Source organism: Mesoplodon bidens, assembly GCF_964165515.1.
Source record: "Mesoplodon bidens genome assembly, chromosome: 9".
Lineage (NCBI taxonomy): Eukaryota > Metazoa > Chordata > Mammalia > Artiodactyla > Ziphiidae > Mesoplodon > Mesoplodon bidens.
In genome coordinates this window covers 1,809,162-1,836,404 of record NC_138166.1, presented here as the reverse complement: position 1 = coordinate 1,836,404, position 27,243 = coordinate 1,809,162, and the positions used below count along the sequence as shown (strand labels likewise).

The 27,243-nt window shown below is 35.7% G+C and overlaps 1 protein-coding gene across 1 annotated transcript in view; it reads left to right on the top strand.

The window, feature by feature from the left end:
- ZPBP (zona pellucida binding protein) overlaps positions 1-27,243 on the top strand; it is a gene marked incomplete at its 5' end in the record, with an annotated part of 85,485 nt that overhangs the window by 2,190 nt on the left and 56,052 nt on the right. Inside the window, 3 exons of the mRNA XM_081244795.1 lie at positions 1,750-1,830; positions 9,549-9,674; positions 17,087-17,236. Coding sequence (XP_081100921.1) covers positions 1,750-1,830; positions 9,549-9,674; positions 17,087-17,236 — 357 coding nt within the window. The remainder of the gene's footprint in view (positions 1-1,749; positions 1,831-9,548; positions 9,675-17,086; positions 17,237-27,243) is intronic.

Sequence of the window (27,243 nt, the reverse complement as noted above, 5' to 3'; positions counted from 1 at the left end):
TACATTTTGACTGCCACCTACTGAAGGGGAGAAGATATTTGCAAAGAATATATCCTGTAAGGGTTAATATCCAAAATATACAAAAAACTCATACAACTCAACATCAAAAAACAACAGTCTAGTTAAAAAATGGGCACAGGGAGATCAGCTCGGTGCTTTGTGACCGCCTGGAGGGGTGGGATGGGGAGAGTGGGAGGGAGGGAGATGCATGAGGGAAGGGATGTGGGAACAGATGTATATGTATGACTGATTCACTTTGTTATAAAGCAGAAACTAATAAAAAAAATGGGCAGAGGATCTGAATAGACCTTTTACCAAGGGAAGACGTACAGATGGCCAATAGGCACGTGAAAAAGATGCTCAACATCACTAATCATCAGGGAAATGCAAGTCTGAACCACAATGAGATACCATTCTCACACCTGTTAGAATAGCTATTATCAAAAAGGCAACAAATAACAAGTGCTGGAGAGGCTGTGGAGAAAAGGAAACCCTCCTGCACTGTTGGTGGGAATGTAAATTGATGAAGCCACCATGGAGAACAGTATGGAGGGTCCTCAAAAAATTAAAAATAGAGCTACCATATGATCCAACAATATCACTCCTAGGATTTATCTGAAGAAAACAAAAACACTAATTAGAAAAGATATATGCATCCCTGTGTTCATTGTAGCATTATTTACAGTAGCCAAGATACGGGAGCAACCTAAGTGCCCATCAATAGAAGAATGGATAATAAAGATAATAGGTACATACAGTGGACTCCTACTCAGCCATAAAAAAATAATGAAATCTTGCCATTTGTGACAACATGGATGGACCTAGAGGGTATTATGCTAAGTGAAATAAGAGAAGGACAAATGCCGCATGATTTCACTTATATATGGAATCTAAAAAAACAAACATATCAAAACATAAACAGAGTTATAGATAGAGAACAAGCAGGTGTTTGCCAAACGGGACGGAAGAAGTAGCTGAGGGAGATTAAGCGGCACAAACTTCCAGTTGCAAAATAAATGAGTCACAAGTATGAAATGTACAGTGTGGGGAATATAGTCAATAGCAATGTAATGTCTTTGTACGATGACTTATCATAACTAGACTAACCGTGGTCATCATTTCGAAATGTATAGAAACATCAAAGCACTATGTTGTATAACAGGAACTAACAAAGTGTTGTGGGACAATTATATTTCAAAAACCAACAAACTTATGGAAAAAGAGATCAGACTTGTGGTTAGCAGAGGCGGGATTGAGGGGAATTGGATGAAGGCAGTCAAAAGATATCGATTCTCCATAAGTTGACATAAACACTGATCCTACTATTGAGCTTATAGTCAAATAAGGAAAATTATATCTGTGCATGAAGAACTGTAATACAATGTAGAGTGAGTGTAGCTGATGATGTACTAAAAAGGTAAGAAATGAGGACAAACAGAAGGTTTGAGGGAGGAGGGACTTGTGATTTGGGTCTTGAAGGGTGGGGATTTGGACTTATTGAGAGTATTCTAAGTGGATGTAGAAAAAGCTGAAGGTGAGACATAATAGGGAAAGCGGTGGATATGTTAATTTCATTGGAGTGTATGAAGGGAATAGAGCTGGAACAGAGATACCAGATATCAGAGGTTATTGAATTATGGCTCCCCTTCAACAAACGTCAAATAGACTGCGATACTATCCTATTCGAATGTCTTGAAATTTGTAATGAGCCAAATTGTTGATTAATTCTGTTCTTTTTGTTTTTGATAGTGGGATATTTGGCTCGATTACCAAGAGGTATTCACTTGACCCAAGATTCAATGAAAATAGTGGGATCACCAAATTTTCCAGGTATTAATAAATAGATTTTCAGTAATTGTAAGAAAGTAATTGGCATTTGTTTAAATTTGATCAGTCTTTTGCAAAAGGCTAGTGTTCCCCAGTTATCCTAGTTTCCTATGGCCCTTTTCCTCTATGGAAATGGATTAAAGGTGTTTCCACAGAGTTAGATTCATATGGTTTAATTCTGTTTGATGTAACTTCTTAAGTGTGCAAAAAATAATTATTTCTAAAAGCTATCTAATTAAAGTTGTCTACAGTGTTTTTGCTTGTTATTGTATAATAATTAAACCTAATATTAAATGTATGCAGTTCTTTTTTTTAAAAAACACTTTTTAAAAACATTAATTAATTAATTAATTAAATTTTGGCTTCGTTGGGTCTTCATTGCTGCACGTGGGCTTTCTCTAGTTGGGGCGAGAAGGGGCTACTCTTTGTTGTGGTGCATGGGCTTCTCACTGTGGTAGCTTCCCTTGGGGAGCATGGACTCTAGGCACACAGGCTTCAGTAGTTGTGGCACGCAGGCTCAGTAGTTGTGGCACACAGGCTTAGTTGCTCCGCGGCACGTGGGATCTTCCTGGACCAGGGATCGAACCTGTGTCCCCTGCGCTGGCAGGCGGACTCCCAACCACTACGCCACCAGGGAAGTCCCCATATGCAGTTCTTATGCTAAAACTTTTTAAAAATGGGATCTGTATATCATAAAGATTTTGGGTTAATAAGATTTTGTAGTAGTAACATGAGGCATAGCATCTACAACTTTTTTTGTATATATATATTTTTAATTGAGGTAAATTCACATGCTTTAAAATTCCTCCTGTAAAGTATACAGTCGAGTAGTTTTTAGTATATTGACCAGGTACTGAAACCATCAGCACTATGTAATTCCATAACATTTTCATCACTCTAAAAAGAAACACCCTACCCATTAAGCAATCACACTCCAGCCCCTGGAAACCACTAATCTACTTTCTGTCTCCATAAATTTGTCCATTCCGGACATTTCATATAGGTGGAATCATACACTATGTGGTGTTTTGTGTGTGGCTTCTTTCACTTTGTCTGATGTTTTCAAGGTTCATTTATGTTACAGAATGTATGATTCATTTTTATGGCTGAATAATATTCCACTGAATGGATATACTACAATTGTGTATCCATCAATTGATGGATATTTAGGAAGTTTCCACTTTTTAGCTATTTTGAATAGTGCTGTTATGAACATTTCTGGACAAGTTTCTGTGTGAAGATATGTTTTCATTATACCCAGGAGTAAAATTTCTGGGATATACGGTAACTCTATGTTTAACATATTGAGGAACTGCCAAACAATTTTTCAAAGAACCTGAAATATTGTACTTTGCCACCAGAAATTTATGAGGATTCAAATGTCCCAACATCCATATTAACATTTATTATTGTCCATCTTTTAAAATTTTAGCCATCCTAGTGTATGTGAAGTGGATTCTCATTGTGCTTTTTATTTGCATTTCCCTAATGACTAGTGATGTGGAACCTCTTTTCATGTGTTTATTGACCATTTGGATGTCTTCTTTACAGAAATGCCTGTTCAAGTCCTTTACCCAATTTTTAGTTTGGCTGTCTTTTATATTACTGAGATGGAAGAGTTTTTTTTTTTTTTTTTAATATGTTCTGGATACTAGACCCTTATCAGATGTTGGATTTGCAAATATTTTCTAATATTCTATGGATTGTGTTTTTATTTCTTGATAGTGTTCTTTAAAGCACACATTTTAAACTTTGATAAAGTCTGATTTCTATTTTTTCTTTTGTACTGGTGCTTTAGGAGTCATGTATCAGAAGTGATTGCTTAATCAGCAGCTACAAAGTGTTACTCCTACATTTTCTTGAAAGAATTTCCTAGTTTTAGTGCTTATATTTAGATCTTTGATCCATTTTGAATTAATTTTTGCATATGGTATGCAGTAGGGATCAAAATTCATTCTTTTGCATGTGGATATCCACTTGCTCCAGCATCATTTGTTTAAGAAACTTTTCCATCGCTATTGAATGTCTTGGTGCTCTTGTTGAAGAGCAGTTTGCCATAGATGTATGAGTTTTTTTTTTTTATGGACTCTAAATTCTATTCCTTTGATATATATGTCTTTCCTTACTCTAGTACCACACTGTCTTGATTGCTGTTGCTTTATAATAAGTTTTGAAATTATCAAGTGTGAGTACTTCAAATTTGCTCTTTTTCAAGATTGTTTTGGCTATTCTGGGTCTTTTGAAATTTCGTGTTATTCTAGAATCAGCTTTGGCAATTTTTGGAATAAAAGCCCATTGGGATTTTTATAGGGATTGCATTGAATCTGTTGATCAATCTTGGGAGTATTACCACCTTAACACTCTACAGTCTTGCAATTCATAAACATGGAGTGTCTTTCCATTTATTTAGGTGTTCTTTATTTTCCTTCAGTGATGTTTTACAGTTTTCAGTGTATGAGTCTTCTTGTACTACTTTTGTTAAATGTATCCCTAAATATTTTATTCTTTTTGATGCTACTGTAAATAGAATGTTTTTATCAGTTTAGTGTTTGGATTGCTCATTGCTAGTGTATAGAAATACAGTTGAGATTTGCAAATGGATATTGTATCCTGTCATCTTGCTGAATCACTTACAGCTCTAATTTTTTAAATGGGGGATGGGGGAATTATTCCTTAAAATTTCCTGTATATAATATCATGTCATCTGCAAATGGAGGTAGTTTTATTTCTTCTTTTACAATCTGCCTATTTTTCCTTGCTAGTTGCTCCAGGTAGAACCTCCAGTTCAATATTGATGTTAACAGATATCTTTGTTTTGTTCCTGACCTTGGGGGCCTGGAAAGATTTCAGTTTTTGCTATTAAGTATTATGTTAGCTGTGAATTTTTGTAGATGCCCTTTATCAGATTAAGAGAGTTCCTTCTGTTCCGAATTTGTTGAGTGATTTTATTGTGAAAGAGTATTGGATTTTATCAAATGATTTTTCTGCGTATATTGAGAGGATCAATGGGTTTTGTCTATTATTCTATTGATATGATAAGGTATTACATTGATTGATTTTTGTATTTTGAACTAGCCCTGCATTTCTGGAATGAATCTGAGTTGATTATGATGTATAATCCTTTTTCATGTTGCTGGATTTGATTGCTAGTATTTTGAAGATTATCATGTACATATTCATAAGGAAAAGTGGTCTGTAGATTTCTCATGTTGTCTTTGATTTTGGTTTTAGGGCAATAGTGGCTTCATAAAATGAGTTGGAGTGTGTTCCCTCCTCTTACATTTTTTTGGAAGTTTGTGAAGTATTGTTAATTCTACTGGTGCTGGGCTTTTCCTTGTGGAAGTTTTTTTTTTTATTATTCAATCACTTTACTTGTTTTAGGTCTATTCAAACTTTCTATTTCATTATGGTTTCTGATGAGAAGTAAGCTAATTTTATTGAGGACCATATCATGTATTGAGTTGCTTCTGTCTTGCTGCTTTCAAGATTCTTTGTTTCTGGGTTTTCACAGTTGATTATGATGTACCTAAGGTGTGGATCTCTTTGAATGTATCCTAGTTTGAGTTCATTGGGCTTGCTCGATGTGTGGATTCATGTTTTTCATCAATTTTGGGAAGTTTTTGCTATTATTCCTTCAAATATTCTTTCTGGCTCTTTCTCTCCACTCTTCCATGGGACTTTTATGCATATACTGGCATGCCTGATGGTTTCCCAAAGGTCTCTGAGTACTATTGATTTATCTTCACTTATCTTTCTATTTTTCTTTTTCTCAGATTGGATAAATCCCACATTGATGTAACGTAAAGTTTGCTGATTCTTTCTTCTGTCTGTTGAGATCTGCTATTGATTCTTTACTGTGAATTTTCATTTGTTATTGTACTTTTTAGTCCGGAATTTCTCTTTGGATCTTTTTTTATAATTTCTATCCCTTTATTGATAGTTTCTATTTGGAGAGACATCATTTTCATACTCTTTTAGTACTTTAGGCATGATGTTCTTTGATCATATTTAAAATAACTGATTTAAAGTCTTTGTCCAGTAACTCCAAAATTTGGCTTTCCTCAGGGACAGTTTCTATTGGTTGCTTTTTTTGCTGCCTATGACTATACTTTCTTGGTTTTTTGCATGACTCATATTTTTGGTTGAAAACTGGACTTCGTAGGGAATATTATGTAGTACTCTGGAAATCAGATTCTTCCCCCTTTCTAGGTATTTATGTAGTTGCTTTTTGTTGTACAGGCATACTCAGAGATATTGCAAGTTCAGTTACAGGCCATCACAATAAAGCAAGTATCACAATAAAGTAAGGCACATGAATTTTTTTGGTTTCCCAGTGCCTATAAAAGTTATGTTTACATTGTACTGCAGTCTATTAAGTGTGCAATAGCATTTGGTTAAAAACCAATGTATGTACCTTAATTAAAAAATACTTTATTGCTAAAAAGTGCTAACCATCATCTGAAACTCAGGATTGCTACAAACCATTGATGGTAAAAAATGCAAAATCTGTGAGGTACAGTAAAGTGAAGTACAGTAAAATGAGGTATTCCTATAGCATTTGTTTAGTGACTTTTCTGAACTAATTCTCTTTAAATTCTGTATTCTTTGTCATGTGTGGCCACTGAAGTCTTTGCTTAGTTAGCTTAGTTAGGCTAATGGTTCAACAGAGATTTCATTAAACACCTGGACCAGTTAGTCTCCTAATATTTTCTGAGAATCCTTGTGAGCTTGTCATGGCTTACCTTAAACATTTAGCCAGGCAGTTGACAACTCCAGCATATCCTTCACTTTCTGCTGTACAGAGGCTCAATTTCAGCCAGAGGTGAGAACTTTAAGGCCTCTCATTCTTTACTGAGCATGTCCAATCTTGGCCACGTGGCCTACTCTGTGCATGCACATGCCCTTCTATTTTCCTAGGAACGTGTCTGAAGTTTTCAAAGCTCCCATTGACATGTCATTACACAGCTTTTCCTCTTAAGCTTTTGGTTAAGCTGATGTTTACTCCCACTGCTTCAGGCATTTACAAAGTTAAGTGGCAAGCTCTAGTTGTTTTTGACAAAGACTCTTGGGGAAAAGGCTTTTTACAGTGGGTGTGCTCCAAGTTAGGTCATGTAAAGATAGCTTTGTGCATGGTGTCTTCCAGGACACTGCCAGAAAGGTGAAATAATGACAATTCTCTGGGAAGGAGGCACTGAAGTCCATCTAACCCCATCTGCCCCTCTAGTGGCTACCAGGCTGCTGGTTCTAATGGGAATACAGCAATTTAAAGCACTACAAGCTCACTGTTTTTACCAGGTGTATTTGCTAGGGCTACGGTGAAAAATTACCATGGACCTGACAGATTAAACAACAGAAATGTGTTGTCTCACAGTCTTGGAGGATAGAAGTCCAATCATGGAGGCTTGGGTGGGTCCTTCTGAGGGCAGTAGGGCAAGGACCTGTTCCAGTTCTTCTTCCTTGGCTTGGAGATGGCCATCTTCTCCCTATATCTCTTCACATTGTTTTCCTCTGTGTTTGTCTATGTGTCCAAATTTCCCCTTTTTATAAGGACACCAGTCATATTGGATTTGGGCCTACCCTGATGACCTCATTTTAACTTGTTTACTTCTATAAAAACTCTATCTCCAAATAAGTTCACTTTCTGGGGAACTGGGAATTAGGACTTAAACATATGATTTTAGGGAGAAGCATAATTCAGGCCATGACACCGAGATTCAGTTGTTTTTCCTGAGTACATTTTTCCTGGGTGCTGTAAGTCTTTGATTAATTTCCAGAGTTCTGAAAATGTTGATTCTAACAATATGTGCCATTTTCTTATTACCTTTATGAAGGGGATGAGTTTTGGAGTTCTTTACTCTGCCATTTTCACTGATATCACAACTTTTATCACAGCTTTTGTTTTAAAACTACAGCTTTTAAACCTAAATTATAAAACAGTCGTATATAACTAACTTTTTATTGGATGTGCTTAAATTTATCCTTAAAATGAATTAACATTTCAGTTAAGAAAAACAACTGAATCTCAGTGTGATGGACTGAATCATCCTTCTCCCTAAAATCATGTTTGAGTCCTAATCCTTAGTTCCCCAGAAAGTGAACTTATTTGGAGACAGCGTCTTTATAGAAGTAATCAAGTTAAAATGAAGTCATTAAGGTAGACCCAAATCCAATATGACTGGTGTCCTTATAAAAGAGCCAGTAAGTCATGCTGAGGAATGACACGTTAATACAATAAGCATTCATTAAAAGTAAAAAAAAGAAGAAACATTTAAACTGAGGTGAGTAGGAAATAAAATAAGAGGAGAAATTAATGAAGGAGACCAGAGAATAATAATAGATTGAATGGAACCAAAAGCTGTCTTTGGAGCAATTAGTAGACAGAGTTTTGGTAATTGTTTCACAAGAGAATAATGAAAGTACAAAAATACTATGAATAAATTAAGATATTGTGGGATTTAAAAATCAGAACTTAGTATTCTGAATAATTTTATATAATAAACTTACAGTGGATAACTCTACTAAAATATGTTTCTAAAACAGACTTAATTAAATTCCTTAGTAAACTAATAATTAAATTCTCCAGATTGTTAATCAGAAATTTGTTTTGCTACTTCCTCCCTTGCCAAAAAATAAGTACCAGGCTATATAGTTTCCAAGGACAAAAACACTTTACATATTCTTTCAGAGAAAATTTATAGAAGGAAATCTGCCTAATTCATTTTATGTGGCTATTATAATCTTAGATGCCTAACTTAATAGTGCTAAACACTAAATAACAAATTTGTACTGAAATTGGAAAAAGACGAAGGATAATGTAAGAAAATTATATACAGTTACATTTATGAATATAGGTGCAAGTGTGCCAGGAAAACAAATTACCAAGAATTGAGGGGAACTTTCTTAACCTAAGTAAGAGTAGCTATCTAAAAGCTACATTCAATAAACATGATGTTGTATGGCTAAAGTTTAGAGACAGTTTCTTTAAAGTTAAGGAGAATTTTGATTCTCATAGAAACAATTTTTATTTTACTGGAACACAAAAATCTTAGTATATGGTTGATTAGTGAGGTGTTGCCATGGGATTACTGAGGAGTTTCTAGAAGCTTTTCTAAAAGCTTTCTTATGAGTAAATGCAAAACAATTAAATCTTTACTGTGTTCCTTTTGTATCTCCTAGAGAATACTATTTTTGCTTGTTTAATGAGCAGTGCTCTAAATTTTAAAGGAAAGTGGGAAGAACGCTTAATAATTAAAATTAAAGCACATATTTGTGAATTTTTCAATCACATTACAATTTTAAAATTCAGTACACTGTGTTACATCATTGTGATTAAGGTATTGTTCCGTAATCTAAGCAAATTTATCTTGTCAGTTTCTTTCAGGTTTGGTGTCTTTGCAAAACAGATGAAGTATAGATATAGAGTTATCTTAATACTTTGTAATTAAAATAATTCTATGACAACAAAGTAAGTTGGTATATGAACTCTGAATAAAAAGACTAATGCATAATGCTGAGATAAAGATACACTCGCACACGCAAATAAGTGTATGTTTTTGAAAGTTAGTTATATGGAATGCAATGAAATTTAGTTCTTACCAAGCAATAGCAATAATCCAAAGAAAACTTCTGAAAACATGTAACCCAGACTACAAAAATGTAAGCCATTATAGATCATGAACGAACATAAAATATTATTGGAACATTTTAATATTTATTTTCAGTGAAAGTATATGTTATGCTCCATCAAAAGAGTCCACACGTGTTATGTGTAACCCAACGACTGCGGAATTCTGAACTCATAGATCCATCATTCCAGTGGCATGGACCGAAAGGAAAAATCATTTCAGGTGGGCTTCTGTTTCAGTTGTTATAATTAAAAATGATATGTATGAAATGTACTCAGAGCAAAAAGAATATTTGTATCTCATATACATTTATGTATTAGCTCACTTCTTTTTCTTGTAATTTCTTTTTGGAGTTAGAATGTAACAATGTAGATGGCATGACCATTTTTTCCAGATCTTAATTTGAGATAGAGACACACTGGATGATTAAACTGGAGAATTCTCTAAGCATCCATATTTCAAAAATTTTTCCTTTTTTATTGTAAAATTCATAAAATCATTTTGGTTACCTCAGTTAGACTTTTGTTAGCAAAGTATGTATGAAGAAGAAAATATGATTCTGGCTTTTGTTAAAAACACAAATGAGCACTTTGAGCTCTAGGTTTAAAACTCTGGTTTTGTTTGTTTTATACAGCCCCACATAGGAACAACTTGAGACTTTATTCGTAGTTATGATTTTATATTTTTTATCTTATATTTCACTCTGATTAAAATCCTGACCAGACAGTATGGATTATATTTGAATTTAACCTAAATACTAATATCCATTTTGAAAAAACTGACTAAATTTAACATTCAGTATTTTAGTATGAAAAACATGCTCTTAAATATACTGCATGGTTTGGCGGTAGCTGTGTAATAATATGTTACTGATGCTGTGCTTACAAAAGAGGAAGTTTAGTACTCGGGCACTCATCCAGAGGAGAAGATGGACTTGAGATACATCTGAATAGTAGCCTTACAGTTTTCAGATTTTTGAGAAAACAAGGTCTTATTCTCATTAAGGTACGTTTTTCCATATAGAGATTACTATTCGTATGATTGATTTGATCAACATTTTCTCCATTCAACTTCTTATTTTGTTATTTTGAAATGCCCATCTTACTTGTATTCTGATATCTCATTTGCTAAAAGCTGATTTGTTTTTGCAGTGTAGTTTAAAAAAATATCAATTAGCTTAGCTGTTTTTGTTTTCAGCCTTGCTGAAAATTCAGATAATGAATTTTCATCCTAAATATCTGTTCAAGGAAGTACCTTTTGCATACCTTCTGTGGAAGTTTTTTCTTTATTGCTCTATTCACCATGTTTTCTTTCTCTCTCTTTTCCTTCCCTCCCTCCCTTCCTCTCTCCTTCCCTCCGTTCCTTCCTTCCTTCCTTCTCCTTTTTCTCCCTTATTGGTGTTTTGAGATAGTGCTTGTGGATGAAAACCTACAGGTTTATTTTGTAGACCTGGATGGGGGAAAGCAGTATATTCATACAAAGACTTGCTGAAGAAACATTCATAAGAAATATTTATTTTTTAATATGTTTTAATTCATATTTTATATAGTTGAACAATCTAAGTTGTACATTGCTATAGTATTTATGTTGATTCTGAAATAGCTCAAGGTTTAAAGAGTTACTTCACTCTTTAGGTTAGGTGGTGTGTTTCCAAAGTGAATTACTCGGCTCTAGGTGAGTGACTACCTGGTGGCTGCCATTGTGCCCAGCTTTGCGGGAGGTACACAGAGCAGCGTGACCTCTGCCTGGCTGCAGTACTAGAGTGTAGGAGGGGGTGAGCAGAGGTCAGGGACAGAGTCCTGAGAGGCTAGGCAGTTAATATAAATCAGAAAAGGGGGCCAGGAGTAAAGGTATCCAATATTGAAAATAAAATCAAATGTATTTGTTATTAAAACTCTGTGAGTTCAAAAATAGAAGCATTGAAGTATTGATTTGTTGTGTTGTAATTTGTTACTCCTTTGATTTGAAAATTAAGATGTGAAACATGCTCTTCTCTGAGATGCCAGGCCAGGTCTTGCAGCTTGTATTGCAAAGTATAATATGTAAGTGAATTTTGAATCCTTTAACTAGAAGTGACATTTTATATTACTCACTTTCATAATGGAAAACAGATGTTCAAAAACGTAATTGTTTCCAGGTAAGGATAAAATCATATAGATGCAATGGTTTTGTGTTTATAAAGACTATTCTCAGAAAATCCTGGTATTCTGACATCATGATTACAGTTGTGTTTTCAGTGCAGTGTTACATCATAGTTCACTGTCTGTCAGCTTTAAAGCTCAGTACTGTCACTGTACTTGCAGAGAGATGTGGAAAATGTCTAATTTTATTAAAGCTTGAAAAACAGAGAAGCTTTTTGGACTCTAGGTTAAACTACACTGTACTTTTGTTATTTTTTATGGATATTCCAAAGATAGTTCCCCTACAGTTGAACCAAAGAAACATGTAGTTACGTACTTGTGCCTCCCTTTGGAGAGAAGCATCCAGGTTGTTTAGATGGTTGTACAGTGTGGAGGCCAAGTCTTAGACTTGCTAGAAGTCTTAGACTTGCTAGGCTCTCTTCCTCTCACCCCCACTGCCGCCCTCTTCTTTCCGTCTCTCTTCCAACATTTTTGGTTTACAAAGGTAAAGCATTTATTGCAGCAAGCCCTGTACCTCTTACTTCAACCCGAATACCATTCTGATGAATTAACTCTTTTTGGTGTGTGGACTTTCCCACTTTTTTAAATGTTCACACAAACCTGTATAAGTGCACACATACACACACACACACACGTTGAGCTTTACCCTGTAACTGCATCCTTATTATGTTTTTTAAAAAAAATGAGATCATAGATTACATCTTACTCTACCTTAATATTTTTATTATGAAGCATCTGATAAATACAAATCTGTATAACAGATATGTAAGTTATGAAGCGTAATAAAACAGACATCCTTGAGCTTGCTACAGAAGCCAAGACATACCATTATCATGACTGTTGAACCTTCTAATGTTGAAAAATCCCATTCTTCTGTTCCCAACCCCGCTTAGGTAAATATTATCCTGAACTTTTACAATATTATTCCTTAGCTTTTCTTTATGCATTTACAATGTGTATGAATACACACGCACAAATACATACATATATCTATGTACGTGTGTATTCATACATGTAGTAAATGCACATATTTAAGTATATATAAATATAGATATACGTGTATGGATATATTCTGCAAGCATATTTTTACTTTAGTGTTTTTATTCTGAATTTTATAAAACTAATCAACACGTATACCTTTATCAAGTAGCAGATTCTGTTCTAAGCAATTTACATATACTAATCATTTAAGTTTCACAACAGCTCTTTGCAGTAAATACATTTTCTCCCTTTTACATGTGGAAGACAGAGGCATTGAGAGAACAAGGTACTTTCCTGAAGTCAAGTGCCTTTGAAGTCTGGCTTCAGAGTTCACAGATAATAATCTAAATGAGGTAGGACTAGGATTTTCCCTTCTCACCATTTTGTGACTTTTTGTAATTTGTGTCTTTCAAGGAATTTGTCCAACTTAGATTTTTTTCAACTTGTGATATTTTCTTGCTATCTTTTTGATATACCAGGATCTCTATGATATGGTATTGGATGTGTCTTTTCTCTTTCATTTTGGTCTCTCTGGCTACAGGGTTAACAATTTTATCAGTCATTTCAAGGGACCAGCTTTTGAGTTATTTTTCTCTGGTATTTTTCTGTTTTCAGTTTCATTGATTTCTGACTTTATTATTTCCTTTCTGTTTGCTTTGGGTAAAGTTTGCTTATCTTTTTCTTTTGCTGGTTGTAGAATTCTGGGTTGGCAGTTTTTTTCTTTCAACATTCCAAAGATGGCATTCTGTATTCTTTTTGCTTGTATAGTTTCTCTTGAGAAGGCTGCTATAAAATAGTCCTTATCCTTCTGTAGGCAGTGTGCCATATTTTTCTGATTAATCTCAAGATTTTTTATTTCCGTTTCACTTTCAGTGATTTGAATACTAAATGCATTTTTTTTTGGTTATTTGTATTATTCTGCTTGGTGTTCTATAAGCTTCTTGGATCTGTAGTTTTGGTTTGTCATTAATTTTTGAAAATTGTCAGCCATTATATCTTCCAATATTTCTTCTGCTTCATCCTGTCTCTCTGCTCCTTCTGAGATTTCTATCACCCTTATGTAACTGAAATTGTTCCATAGCTCTTGGATTCATTCTTCTTGGTGTTGTTTTGCTTTTGTTGTTTTTGTTGCTTTTTCTCTTTGGGTAAATTTCTTTTGATTTATCTTCAAGTCATTGATTCTTTTCTTAGCTGTGTCAAGCGTCTTTATGAGCTCATTGAAGGAAGACTTCATCTCTGTTACTGTGTTCTTTTTTTACTTTTTTGGTTTGGTTTTAGTTGTAACATTTCCATTTGATTTTTTTCTTATGGTTTCAGACTCTGCTGAAATCACCTATCTGGTCTTGTATGCTTTCTACATTTTCCATTAAATTATTTAATACATTATTCATAGTTATTTTAAACTAACTGTCTGATACTTCTGACATCTGTGTCATTGCTTGGTATTTTGGAAATGTGCCATTTCTTACCCTTCTGTATGCTTCTTAATTTTTTAAGAACATCTTGAATAAGATAGTAAATATTGAGATAATTATTTTTATATTTGAGATGAACACTTTTTAAAATATTATTAAGCCTTTAATATTGGGAGTTTGTGTTAAACTAGTCAGGAATTGTCTGGCTTTGATATTGGTTATTGCTGTGGTTACTGAAAACTTATTTTTCTCCATTGTCTCGTCTTTGGCTTTGGTTTCTCCTTTTTTGCTTTCTCTAGAGAGAATCTTTCTTGCAGCTCTCCTAGCTTGATTTCACTGCATTTTTGCTAGACTCTTAGTAGTGATGGGCAGTTGGGAGAGAGGGGCAGTCTCTAGTGTTCTGATTCAGCATTAGTCTCTGGCAGGTGTGGTGTCACTGGATCTTGTGGGTGTGGCCTTTAGAAGTTCTTCAGCCTGTCTGCCGGCTTTAGTGTTGGCCTAGTACTTCTTGCCGACTTCCTCAAGAATGGATTTTTTTTCTTCCTGTTTCCTTCCCTAGTGGTAACATGTTTCCACAGTGCCCTCGGTGACCATTTTTGTTTCTTCTCCCTTGTAGGTTAAAGCGTTGCTCCTCACCAGGAGGTAGGGGAAATGGGCAAGGGTGGAGTTTTGGCAGGGCTGCCGGCCCCCTCCTCTAGCCAGTACCCTGTGGGAATCTTGTTCAGGGTTCCCCTGATCTTCCTTTGAACACCTAAAGGTTTTCATGAAGATAAAGCCTGTAAGAGGGTGCAACTGCCTCTGCACTCCCCCTGCCCCCATCTGTGGTCCTCGGAGGCTTCACATGCTCACCCTGGACAACACTTGGCTTTTAGCAATTTACTGAAAACTTTTAGCCAGATGTTCTCAGACCATTGAAGCAAATGCTTAGGTCTAGGTTCTAGCTGCAGGCCCTGTTCATTCCTGGTTTTCAGGGTTCCTGGTTGCCCTACCTGCCTCATTTGTTTGATGGGTTCAAGAAAATTTGTTGGTTGACAGTTTGTCTGTCTTTTTCCTTATTGTTGTATGATGTTGTTGCTCTTATAGTCACTCTCCATATCTGAGCAGAAACCAAAAGTATAAACCTGTTTTTAAAAATAAGTTGTAATGAAATGGTGCTTAAATTTTGCCATATAATTTTAGAGCTCTAAGGCACGTGCGTCTAGAAATCTAATCCAGCTCTGAATTTTTAGATGATCAAGCTGAGTTCTAGAGAAAGAAGTCCTGACTTCAGTTTAATTATTTATTGACTGTCTGCTGTTGTATGAGTTCTTATAGTGATATAGTATATAGGGATATGCCTTGGCATCCTGAAATTCCCATTTAAACTTAGTTTTGTAAAAGTCTGTTTGTTAAGTGGTATTTGTTAAGTGGGTTCTCCTCTTGGCTATGCAGTCATCTGGGTATCTTTTCAAAGTGTGCTACTTTAAAATTTTTTTAAATAAGAAGGTAGCCAGAGAGTGTTTTCTTACAAACTGTATGATACTCGATTTTCTGGCTGTCATGATATTCTAAAATTTCTTTACAATTTGTGGGCACCTTTTATCATATTACTATGATGTATCTGTTTGTGTCTGCTGAAATATATGTATAGCAAACACTTGAAAACCTCTTAATCTGTTCTAAAAAAAGAGACATGTTATGATAAATATATACTCTTACATCAAAAGATATTCATGAAGAAATAGGCAGTACAATAGAAATGTATTCTAAATTTATATCACATTTTTCAGCTTCATCCAGGATATAGAAATGGGAGTTCTCAAGGCATAATGCTCTATGTAAATCCCTTGAGGGTGGGTATATCCATCTATTCATTTCTCCTTCAGTATCCGAAACAGGGCTTTGCATGGGCTAGAAACTCAACAAATTGTTAGTGAAAAAATTAATAATGAAAATTTCTTCACTAAGAACATTCATCTTTTGTCTTATTTTGAAGCAATGAATTTCTTCAAAATAAATTTCAACTTGACAGTTATAGGCAATAAATTATTTTCTTAAAATAGAAAAAGATGAGTATTTATTAAGATAATATTTTCAATTCTAATGAATAGTTTATTAAATTGTTGAGTGAGTTTTAGTATCTAATAATTTTTTCTAGTGCAAACCCGTGGTTATGAACGTTGAGAGTAACCATTTTTAATTGCTTAATGATTTATAGCTTTTTCAAGTACTTTAATATTCCTTGTATTTGTTATTCAAAAACAATTCTATGAGATATATTATCATATATTATGATTCTTTGTTGTGCAAATGAAGGAGCTAGACTTCAGAAAGATTAAGTGATTATCCCCAGTTACACAGTTTATGAGAAAGAAAGGCACACCTCAAAGCCAAGTTCTAACCCTCTAAATCAGACTTCTTTCCCATTACACAACATGGCTCTCTCCCAGTGTGGTACTTAAGTGATGCTGAAGTGACAAGGGACCTTACCTCCAAGTTCTGACTCCCAGCACTGCAGGTCTGATTGTGCGACTTCGGGTGTCAAGTGATCCAGTCTCCTGTTTTCTTTCTCCTGCAACCCTCATGGTTGTAATCCAAATTTTGCCAAGTGCCTTGTGTAATGACAACAGATCCCTAGGTGTTTGTGATTATACTGAGTTAGCCTTTGTTCTGGACACACTGTTTATCCCTTTCATATACATTTTTTTATGCTTAATGAGAGCATAACTCATCAGTAAAGTATTTATATGCATATATACAAATATAATTACTTGGTAGTATGTATAAGTATGTACTATATTATATGTATATGAGTACTGATGATGCCACCTCAGAGCGACAAGCAGATCAGGAGCACATCATGTATGTGTGATTGTTAGTCTCTTACCACTTAGGCAGCCGCACGCTTGATGAACTCTGGTTAGTGAACTTCTGACACTAAGTTCATGCTGGCACCCACTGTCAAGAACCACCAGACACAATGACTTTGTCCCCGACTCCTTCAATGATTCTGTAGGTAAATTTGGATGGTTTTTCTCTGTTAAGAAAATATTTCGTTATTTTATCTCAATCTCATGTAATTTAAGCTACTGATCACTGTATCTTATTCCTCTATCAGGAAACAGCAGTGCCCAAGTGACCTCCACAGGAAGCCTTGTATTCCAGAACTTCGAGGAGAGCATGAGTGGGGTTTACACGTGTTTTCTGGAGTATAAACCTACTGTGGAAGAAGTCGTTAAAAATCTCCAACTGAAATATGTTGTATATGGTAAGAAGGGATTTTGGTTGTATTTTAACATTTCTTAATGTTTTCAAATATTTACATATTTTAACAGGTTCGTTTTAAAGGGATTTTGTTATGTTTAGTCTCTCTTAATTAAAGAAAAATTTCTGCCTGCCTGTATTTTGTGAAGTGCTTTGTAAGGGGTAAGGGGTTAGGGGTAAGGGAAGATCATTTTTCTTCAGGGGAATGTTGACATGTACAGATCAACTTAAGACAGTGCATAAAAACGGGGTGGTATGGAAATCGTGTTTTCAGAGAATAAACATGATATTGTACTCCGTACTGCTTTTAAATTCCGAGTATCCTCTTGATGGTGCACTGCCATCCCCATGAACAGGAGCATGAATTGCCACTGTATTACAACCCCTTTCCAAAAGTAGCTTGATCTGTTGAGGTCTGAGACTGGAGAGGTGAGTTGGTCATGGGGTGGCCAGGAGAACAGCCTGAGTGAAAATTCCATCTCACGGCTGGGACCCACGCATGGAGACAGTCAGGGTCCTCAAGGCTGTCCGTGTCTCACCTCCAGAGCTTCTGAATATGTTACCCTACAGTAGCAGGTTTTGCAGGTGTAATTAAGATCTTGAGAAGGGGAGACTCTCCTGAATTACTAGCGTGGGCCCAGTGCAGTCACAGGGGTCCTTAAAGAGGAAGGCAGGACAGCCAAAGGCAGATAAAGGAGACGTGGCAGCGAAAGGAGAGGGTGGGGTAGGCGCCACAAGCCAAGGAGGTGGCAGGTCTCTGGAGCCTGGCACTTCCAGAGCGAACGTACCTGGATTCCAGCTTTGCAACACTCACTTTGGACGTCTGATCTCCACAACTGTGAGATAATACATTTGTGTTATTTTAAGCCACGAGGTTTGTGGCTTAAGAAGTTAATATACCACTGGAAGCAATAGGAAGCTCATGCAGCATTGTTTTCACAGCTGGGATGCAGAACAAATGGCAGAATTATTAATGGTTTACTGATCATTTTTATAACACTAAAAAACGGTGCTCCATATACCCAAAGAAAGACATAATTTTCATGAGAAATTATATTAACTTTGTTAGGCAAATAATTTGTTTAAACTTTGTAATCAGTCACACTTCATTTTTGTTACGTAGTTTTTCCTGTAATATATGATATGTGTTATTTAGTATAGTTTATATAGTTTATAACAAATATACTTTGAAATCTCTCATAGGGGTATATTCACATAAGCTATCAAGTGTAACGGTGCCTAAAATGAATGCTGGTTTATAGTAATGAAAATGACAGCTAATATTCACCAAGCATTTATGCTGTGTTTTTATGTGTAGTTATAATAATAACAGCAAAACACATATATTGCTTATTTTTGCAAGGCTTTTTTTTGAAGTGCTTTATTTATATTCAACTTATTTAATTCTCACAACAAACCCGTACAGTAGGTACTGCAATTTTCGTTAGAATGTGGTTTGAATCTAGGGATTTGAATCTAGGGACTCTCATTCTAGAGTTAGTATTTTTATCTCTCTTGATATCCTACTGTGCCTCACTGTTATACCAGTGGCAGCAGGATGACACATCATTTAATAAACTGATTTTGGAGACCTGCTATTTTTGTGCTTAGAAAAGTCATGCAAGTCATTCTGTTTCACTCTAAGGATCCACTTTCGTCTTTCCAGTGCCACATGGTATTCCAGATTTTGCTTGCGCATTCCTCAGTTGATGATCGTTTCGCGTGTTTCGGATTTTCCCTGCCGCAAACAGCAGTGCGTGGAGCCTTGAAATAAGTCCTCCAGTCTCTTCCTCCCTGAGTCCCTCTGTGCGTGTCTCTGTGTGTGAGTCCCTCGCTCATCGATCTGTGTGTAAACACACACACACACTAGTATTCTTGTATTATAGATGTTAAATTGTTAGTATTCTGCTGAGGTGATTCTGTAAGGTACTATCTTCTACAGGGTTTTCACAGTGTTACTTTGATAATGCTGCTAGTTGCCTTGCAAAGAGTGTACAGTTTGTTTCCCCGCCACAGTACACGAGAACCTCATTACCTAAAATGCCCTTAGTATACTGTATCTTGAATTATTGCCAATGTAATAGGTTAATAATGGTATTTCATGGCTTTAGTGTTTATTTTTTGGTCATTGATGAGGTTTTTTGAGTTTTGCTATTTGTGTGGGCTGTGAACAAAAGTTTTGCTTTTGTTGCTTTTACTTTTGGTGTTGGATTAAAAAATTTATCTCTAAGACAGTAAGTCAAAGAGCTTACTGCCTGTATTTTCTGCTAGAAGTTTTATGGTTTCGGGTCTTACATTCAAGTCTTTAATCAATGTTGAGTTGATTTTTGTGCATGATGTAAGACAGTAGTTACATTCTTTTGAATGTGGCTGGCCAGTTTTCCCAACACCATTTACTGAAGAGACTGTCTATTCCCCATTGTATATTTTTGGCTCCTTTGTTGTAAATTAATTGACCATATATGTATGGGTTTATTTCTGGGCTCTCTGTATGTTACGTTGATCTGTGTGTCTGGTTGTATGCCAATACCACATTGTTAATTACTGTAGCTTTGTAATATAGCTTGAAATCAGGGAGCATGATGCCTCCAGCTTTGTTCTTTTTTCTCAAGATTGCTTTGGCTGTTTGTGGTCTTTTGTGGTTCCATACAAATTTCTGAGTTTTATTTCTGTGAAAAATGCCATTGGAATTTTGTGATTGCATTGGAGCTGTAGATTGCTTTGTGTAGTATTTAACATTTTAACAATATTAATTCTTCCAATCCATGAGCACAGAATATCTTTCCATTTATTTGTTTCTTCTTCAATTTCTTTTCTTAATGTCTTATAGTTTCCAGTACTTTTACAGAGCCAGAGTTTTTAATTCAGTGAAGTCTGATTTATCAAATTTGCTTATTAGTCATGCTTTTGTTGTCAAGTCAAAGAATTCTTTGCCTCCGCATGCCGCGGAGTGGCTGGGCCCGTGAGCCATGGCCGCTGAGCCTGCGCGTCCGGAGCCTGTGCTCTGCAACGGGAGAGGCCACAGCAGTGAGAGGCCCACGTACTGCAAAAAAAAAAAAAAAAAAAAAAAAAAAAGAAGAAGAAGAATTCTTTGCCTAGCCATAGGCAAAGATTTTCTCCGTTTTTTGTGATAGTTTTGCTTAACATGATGCAATATCAGTTAATTTTTGTGTAAGGTGTGAGGTTTAATAATTTTCATTAGGATTTCCAATTACTCCAGCATGATTTCTTGAAGTGTTTTTGTACCTTTGTCAACAGTAAGTTGAGAATATTTGTGTGGGTCTATTTCTGGGTTTTCTAATTTCTTCCATTGATCTATGGGGTTTGTTCCCCTGCCAGTGCCACTGTGTGGATCACTGTAACTATGTAGAAACCCTCAGTACCAGGTAGAGTGATTCCTTCCACTATTCTTTATCAAAATGTTTTTCTTTTTTAGGGCACACCCCTTTCCTTATATATTTTAGAATAATCCTATATGTATCTACAGTGTATGCTGCTGGAATTTTGATGGGAATTGCATTCAATCTATAGATAAATTTGGGGGATGTTTGCGATCTCTCTCTGTCTTTTTTTTGGCCATGCCGTGAGGCATGTGAGATCTTAGTTCCCTGACCAGGGATCGAACCTGTGCCCCCTGCAGTGGAAGCGCTAACCACTGGACTGCCAGGGAATTCCCTCTTTCATCTCTGTATACATGCTTTCTTAAGTGTATACCTAAGTATGTTATTTTGGGCTTTTTTTGCACAACTGTAAATGATGTTAGATTTCAAATTTTGGATTCCACAGGTTTATTGCTAATATATAGAAAAACGATTTATAAAAAATAAGAAAAAACACTTTATTTGCTCATCCATAAGAAGCAACTCCTCATTTATTCAAGTTTTATCATGAGATTGCAGCAATTCAGTCACATATTCAAGTTCAACTTATAATTCTGTGAAAATACCGAAATATGATACAAAGACACAAAGTGAGCAAATGCTGAAGAAAAAAATGGCACTGACAGACTTGCTTAACGCAGTGTTGCCACAAACCTTCAATTTGTAAGAAATTCAATATCTGCTAAGCACAATAATGTGGAGCACAACAAAACGATGCATACTGTAAAAAAAAGTGGTTTATTATTTATGTCTTGATCTAGAATTTTTAAAAAATGTTTGTAGATTCTTTGTGAGACTGTCATGTCATATGCACATAGGGACAGTTTTGTTTCTTTTCAATCATATGCCTCTTATTTTTCTTTTTTTATTGGGGACACTAGGGCTTCTGGTACTGTGTTGAATAAGAATGGTGAGAGCAGATATCCTTGCCTTCTTTGTAATATTAGGGGGACTCATCCAGTCTTTTACTATTAAATGTGGTGTTAGATTGGTTTTTACATAGATGCCTTTTATTAGGTTGAGGAAGTTTCCTTCCATTCCAAGTTTGTTGATTTTTAATTTTTTAATGTTAAAGGATGTTGGATTTTGTCAAGTGTTTCTTCTGCATTAATTGAGATAATCATGTATTTTTTATTTCGTGTTTCATTGATATGGTATATTGCATTCATTGATTTTCAAGTGTTGAACCAAGCTTGGTTCCTGGGATAAAATCCCACTAGGTCATGATGTATAATGCTTTCTGTATACTGATAGATTCATTTTGCTGGAATGTTGTTGAGAATTTTTGCATCTATATTTATATGAGGTATTGGTCTGTAGTTCTGTTTTCTTGTGATATCATTTTTATCTGGTTTTGCTTTCATGATAATACTGAGTATGACTTGGGAATTTTTTCTTTCTCTTCTGACTTTGGAAGAGTTCATTAAGAATTGTTAATATTTCTTTAAATGTTTGGTAGAATTCATGAGTGAAAACATCTGAGCTTGGGTTTTTCTTCCTGGATAGTTGTTTTTTCTGATTACTAATTTAATCTCTTTGCTTGGTATAGCTCTATTCATATAGTCTATTTTTTCTTGAGTCAGTTTCAGTAGTGTATGTCTTTTAGAGATTTTTCTATTTCATCTAAGTTATCTAATTTATTGGCATACAGGTTTTTATAGTATCCCTTTGTAATTCTTTTTATTTCTGTAAGGTCGGTAATACTGCCTCCTTTTTTATTGATGATTTTGTTAAATTGAGTCCTCTCTTTTTTTCTTGGTCACTCTAGCTAAAGATTTATAAATTTTGTTGATATCTTCAAATAACTATGTTTTTGTTTCATTGATTCTATTGTTTTTCTATTTTCTATGTCAGTTATCTCTGCTCTAATTTTTTTTTTTTTTTTTTGCGGTATGCGGGCCTCTCACTGCTGTGGCCTCCCCCGTTGTGGAGCACAGGCTCCGGACGCGCAGTGCAGGCTCAGCGGCCATGGCTCACGGGCCCGGCTGCTCCGCGGCATGTGGGATCTTCCCGGACCGGGTCATGAACCCATGTCCCCTGCATCAGCAGGCGGACTCTTATCCACTGCACCACCAGGGAAGCTTCTGCTCTAATTTTTATTATTTCTTTCCCTCTGCTTGATTTAAGATTAGTTTTCTCTTTCTTCCCTAGTGTCATAAGGTAAAAGTTTCAATTATTGATTAGAGATCACATTATATTTTATATATATATATAATTTTGTATATATAATTTCTCACAGTGTACTGCTTTAGCTGCATTCCATAGGTTATGGTTTTTTTTTTTCAATTTATATCAAGTCTTTCTTCTAACTTCTCTTTTGATTTCTTCTTTGACACATTGGTTACTTAGAATTATGTTGTTTAATTTCCACACATTTGTGAGTTTTTCAAATTTTTCTGTTACTCTAATTTTATTGCATTGTGGTCAGAGAAAATACTTGGTATTATTTCAGTCCTTTAAAATTTATTGTGATTTGTGGCTTAAAATAGTCTCCATCCTTGAGAATGTGCCAGAGCACTTGAGAAGAATGTATATTCTGCTGCTGCCAGGTGGAGAGGTATGTAGATGTCTTTTAGGTATATTTGGTTTCGGCATTATTCAAGTTTTCTGTTTCCTTGTTGATCTTCTGCCTAGTTGTTTCATTCATTATTGGAAGTGTCCAAGCAATATTTTGAATTGTTTTTATCATTATTTAATGATATAATCATCATATAATCAAAATGATTATTTCTTTTATCATTTCTGTCAGTTTTTACTTCATTTTGGTGCTTTGTTCTTAGGTGTGTGTGTGTTTATAATTGTTCTCTCTTCCTGATAGGTTGTCTTTTTTTATTATAAAAATGTTACCCTTTAGCTATAGTAGCATTTTTTGGTTGTTTTAAAGTTTACTTTGCCTGATAATTGAATAGCCATTCCTATTTTCTTGTGATTGCTGTATACAGGATGTATTATTTTGCACCCCATCGCTTTCAGTCTATTTGTATCTTTGCATGTAAAATGTGTCTCATGTAGACACTAAATAGTTCATTGGTTTTTAAATCCAATTTCATAGTCTCTGCCTTTTGATTAGATAATTTAATCCATTCACATTTAATGTTATTATTTATATAAGTGGATATACTCTATCATTTTATTTTATATTTCCCTGTCTCGTGTGTTCTTCTATTTCTCATTGTCTTGTGAATTAAGTGAATATTTTCTAATGTAGCATTTTAATTACTTTAATGATTTTTTACTATATATTTTTGAGTCATTTCCTTATTGATTGCTCTAGACGTTACCACATATATCTTAACCTATCAGAATCAGCTTGACATCTTTACAAACTTAATTCTGGTGAGATATAGAAACCTTAGTCTTATGTAGATCTATTCCTTTTCCATGCTTTTTGTGGTATTAATATTATACATATTACACCTGTAAATGTTACAAAACTAACAATACATTTTTATAATTATTATTTTGTGTAACTTTATGTATCTTAGAGAAGCTGAAATTAGGAGAGCAAGTGTATATTTATAGATTTTGTTACATTAGCCTTCTTGTTTATCATTTTTTTATTTTCTTTAATTGTTTGCCTTTTTTCAAGTTTCCATCTGTAGTCATTTCCTTAGTCTAGTACAGCTTTGCTCCCACCCACCTCCATTGTACTCCTATTGGAAAATATATATATTTATGTTTGGTTCCAGTGATACATCATATACAAATTCTTTTATACAATTGCTTTTTAAATCAGTAAAGAGGAAAGAAAGAAGAAATATGCACTTATTCTGTCTATATAATTAGACACTTTACTGGAGTGCTTTCTTTTTTTGTGTGGATTCAGATTATTGACTGAGGTCATGTTCTTTCAGTCTTGTTAAAAAACAAAATTCAAGAAATTTTGAAGATCTAATTAGCTTTATTAGGCAATTCATGAATCGGGGAGCATCCCATCCAGCAACTAGAAGGTGGCTCTGAGGGGTTGTATGAAATGGGAGTTTTTGTAGGCAGAAGGATGGAGCAAGGGAGCTATTAGCAAAAGAAAAGAAAGGATTATTTTTAGACTAGGCCCTCTTTTCTTGAGGGCGTGGGGAAGGGAGTGGCAGAGGTTTTGGTTTTATCATGCAGGTTGCTTCTTCTTCCTCTGGGGACTGGAGGAGTCTTGTGTGATAGATTACTTTACTGTTAGACTAGAAAATTCCAGGCTGGTTGATTAGGATTACATTTCTGGGAGAGGTTCAAACTGCCATTCGATTAGATATTAAGTGTAGTTTTGGTGTCTTGAGGTTTAGCACATGTGATATAATTTTGGGCCTGTGGTTTTCTTTTTAACAGTCTGAAAAACTTTTAGCTGATTCTTTATTCTGTCAGGTCAGATCTACTGTTGAGCTTCTTATTTTGTTTTTCCTTTCAGTGTTTTTCCTTTTTACCTGCAGAATTTCCACTTGATTCTTTTTTTTTTTTTTTTTGCGGTACGCGGGCCTCTCACTGTTGTGGCCTCTCCCGTTATGGAGCACAGGCTCTGGACGTGCAGGCTCAGTGGCCATGGCTCACGGGCCCAGCTACTCCGCGGCATGTGGGATCCTCCCAGACTGGGGCGCGAACCCGTGTCCCCTGCATCGGCAGGCGGACTCTCAACCACTGCGCCACCGGGGAAGCCCTTGATTCTTTTTCGTATAATTTTTTATAGATAGTTTTTATTTGATATTATTAAAGTACCTCCCTTCATTAATCATGATTTTCTTTTGTTATTTTAACACATTTATATGAATGCTTTGAAGTCTTTAGTTTTTAATATTTATCTATCAAAGTGACCACATCTGGTCAGTCTTAAACAGGCAGTTTCTGCTTCCTAGTTTTTTCCAGTGTATGGGTCATACTTTCCTGTTTCGTTGCATGTCTCATAAATTTGTTTGGAAACTGGACTTTTTAGATAATGTATTGTAGCAACTCTGGGTACTGGTCCATTTCCTTCCCCCACCCTCCAGATTTGTCATAATTTTATCCTGTTTATTTGTTTAGCAACTGGCTAGATTATTTCAGTGAGGTTCACTCCCCCTACCACCATAGTGTGAGGCCTCAAAAGTCTGTCCTAGGAAGGTGCACCTTGGGTGTACCCATAGAGATTTCATGTATCTGTTGTTTTTAACAATGCCCTGAGTCATAAATTCCTCTAAAACCGATCCAGTTCAGTTTGGGTTCCCCAGGTCTGTTTGAGATTTGTTCTGACCTCAGGATTGCTCCTTCCAGCTGACTCCTCCTGTGTTGCTCTCTGACAAACTAGGCTGCCTACAGTTTTGCCTTCTCCCAGTTGTCTTTCCCCATATTGCCAGTGTTTTTGAAAGTGCCCTGAGGTTTGAGCTTCCCCACAGTTTATCACAAGGACGTCCGTTCCTTTGAGAAGAGATTCTGAGCTCTCTGTTCTACAGCCTGCTGCTCATCCCTGGCAGATTCTCTGAGCCAGCGCTCTGGAGCTGGGTCTGGGGACCGTGGTGTGCTTCTCTGTGAGTGACACACTGCTTTAGGAACTTAGCGTCTGTTGGAGGGGGTAGCCGCAGCAGCCCCGGGTCTCCACAGCATGTTTCTCCGGGTGTGGACACTTCACATGACGAGCTGGACAAGGCTGATGGGCTCCCATTGTTTTCAGGGTTGCTGTAGCCAGGTTAGAGCCTCGCCTCACAAAGTGGGGATGGTGGAAGGAGGGAACCGTCACCTCTTAGCCGTACTCGCCCACAACTTCCCTTTAGCACCAGGTAGCTCTGGTCTGCATGAGAACGGCTGACCTCCTGTCCCTTCTCGGGGAGAGGGAGCCTTGTGCCCTTGTCTGCCCCAGTCTGGAGTGGAGTTTCCATCTAGCTTGGATTTGGTTGACTCCTTCATGATCTCTAAAAACCTTTCCTCTTAACTACTTATTTCTGGAATACCAATTAAACATATTTGTTAGGGCTCCTTAATTTATCATCCATATCTTTTCACTTGTCTTTCCTATATACACATCTTTAAATGTGTTTTAGGTACCATTGTCCAGTTTATCAAACCTCTCTTCAGTGGTGTGAAGTCTGCAAGTTTAGCTAGTCTATTCACTTTCTGTTTTAACTTTGGTGCTGTTTTTCTATTTCAATGACTATACTTTCCATCCACAGTATTTCCAGTTGGATCTTTTTCTTTAAAATCTCCACGTGTTCTTTAGTCATATGTACCGGTTTTTGTTTTATAATTTCCTATTCTTAATTTATTACTTTCTTTAATATTTTGAGATATATATATCTTTTATTTTTAAATGTTCATACTATGTATGAAAACTTGTTCGTACCTATATCCCTCACGAAACTAGGTGTTATTGCTCTTTTCTTTGTATAGGGATATAAAATGGTACGCCCCTGTTGTGATTGCATGTTCCTGAGTACTAGCATCTCTGAGCATCTTTTTCTGTGCTTATTATTCCTTTTGAGATTTTCTATTCATATTGTTTTACCAAGTTATCGTGTTCTTGCCAATTTCTAGTAAGTTCAAATACTCTAACTCTGAGTATAGATCAGTAGTTTTCAAATACTAATCTATGGACTCCTTGGAGTCCCTGAGTCCCTTTCAAGGGGTCAGTAAGGTGAAAACTGTTTTTGTAATTATACAATGATATTATTTACTGTTT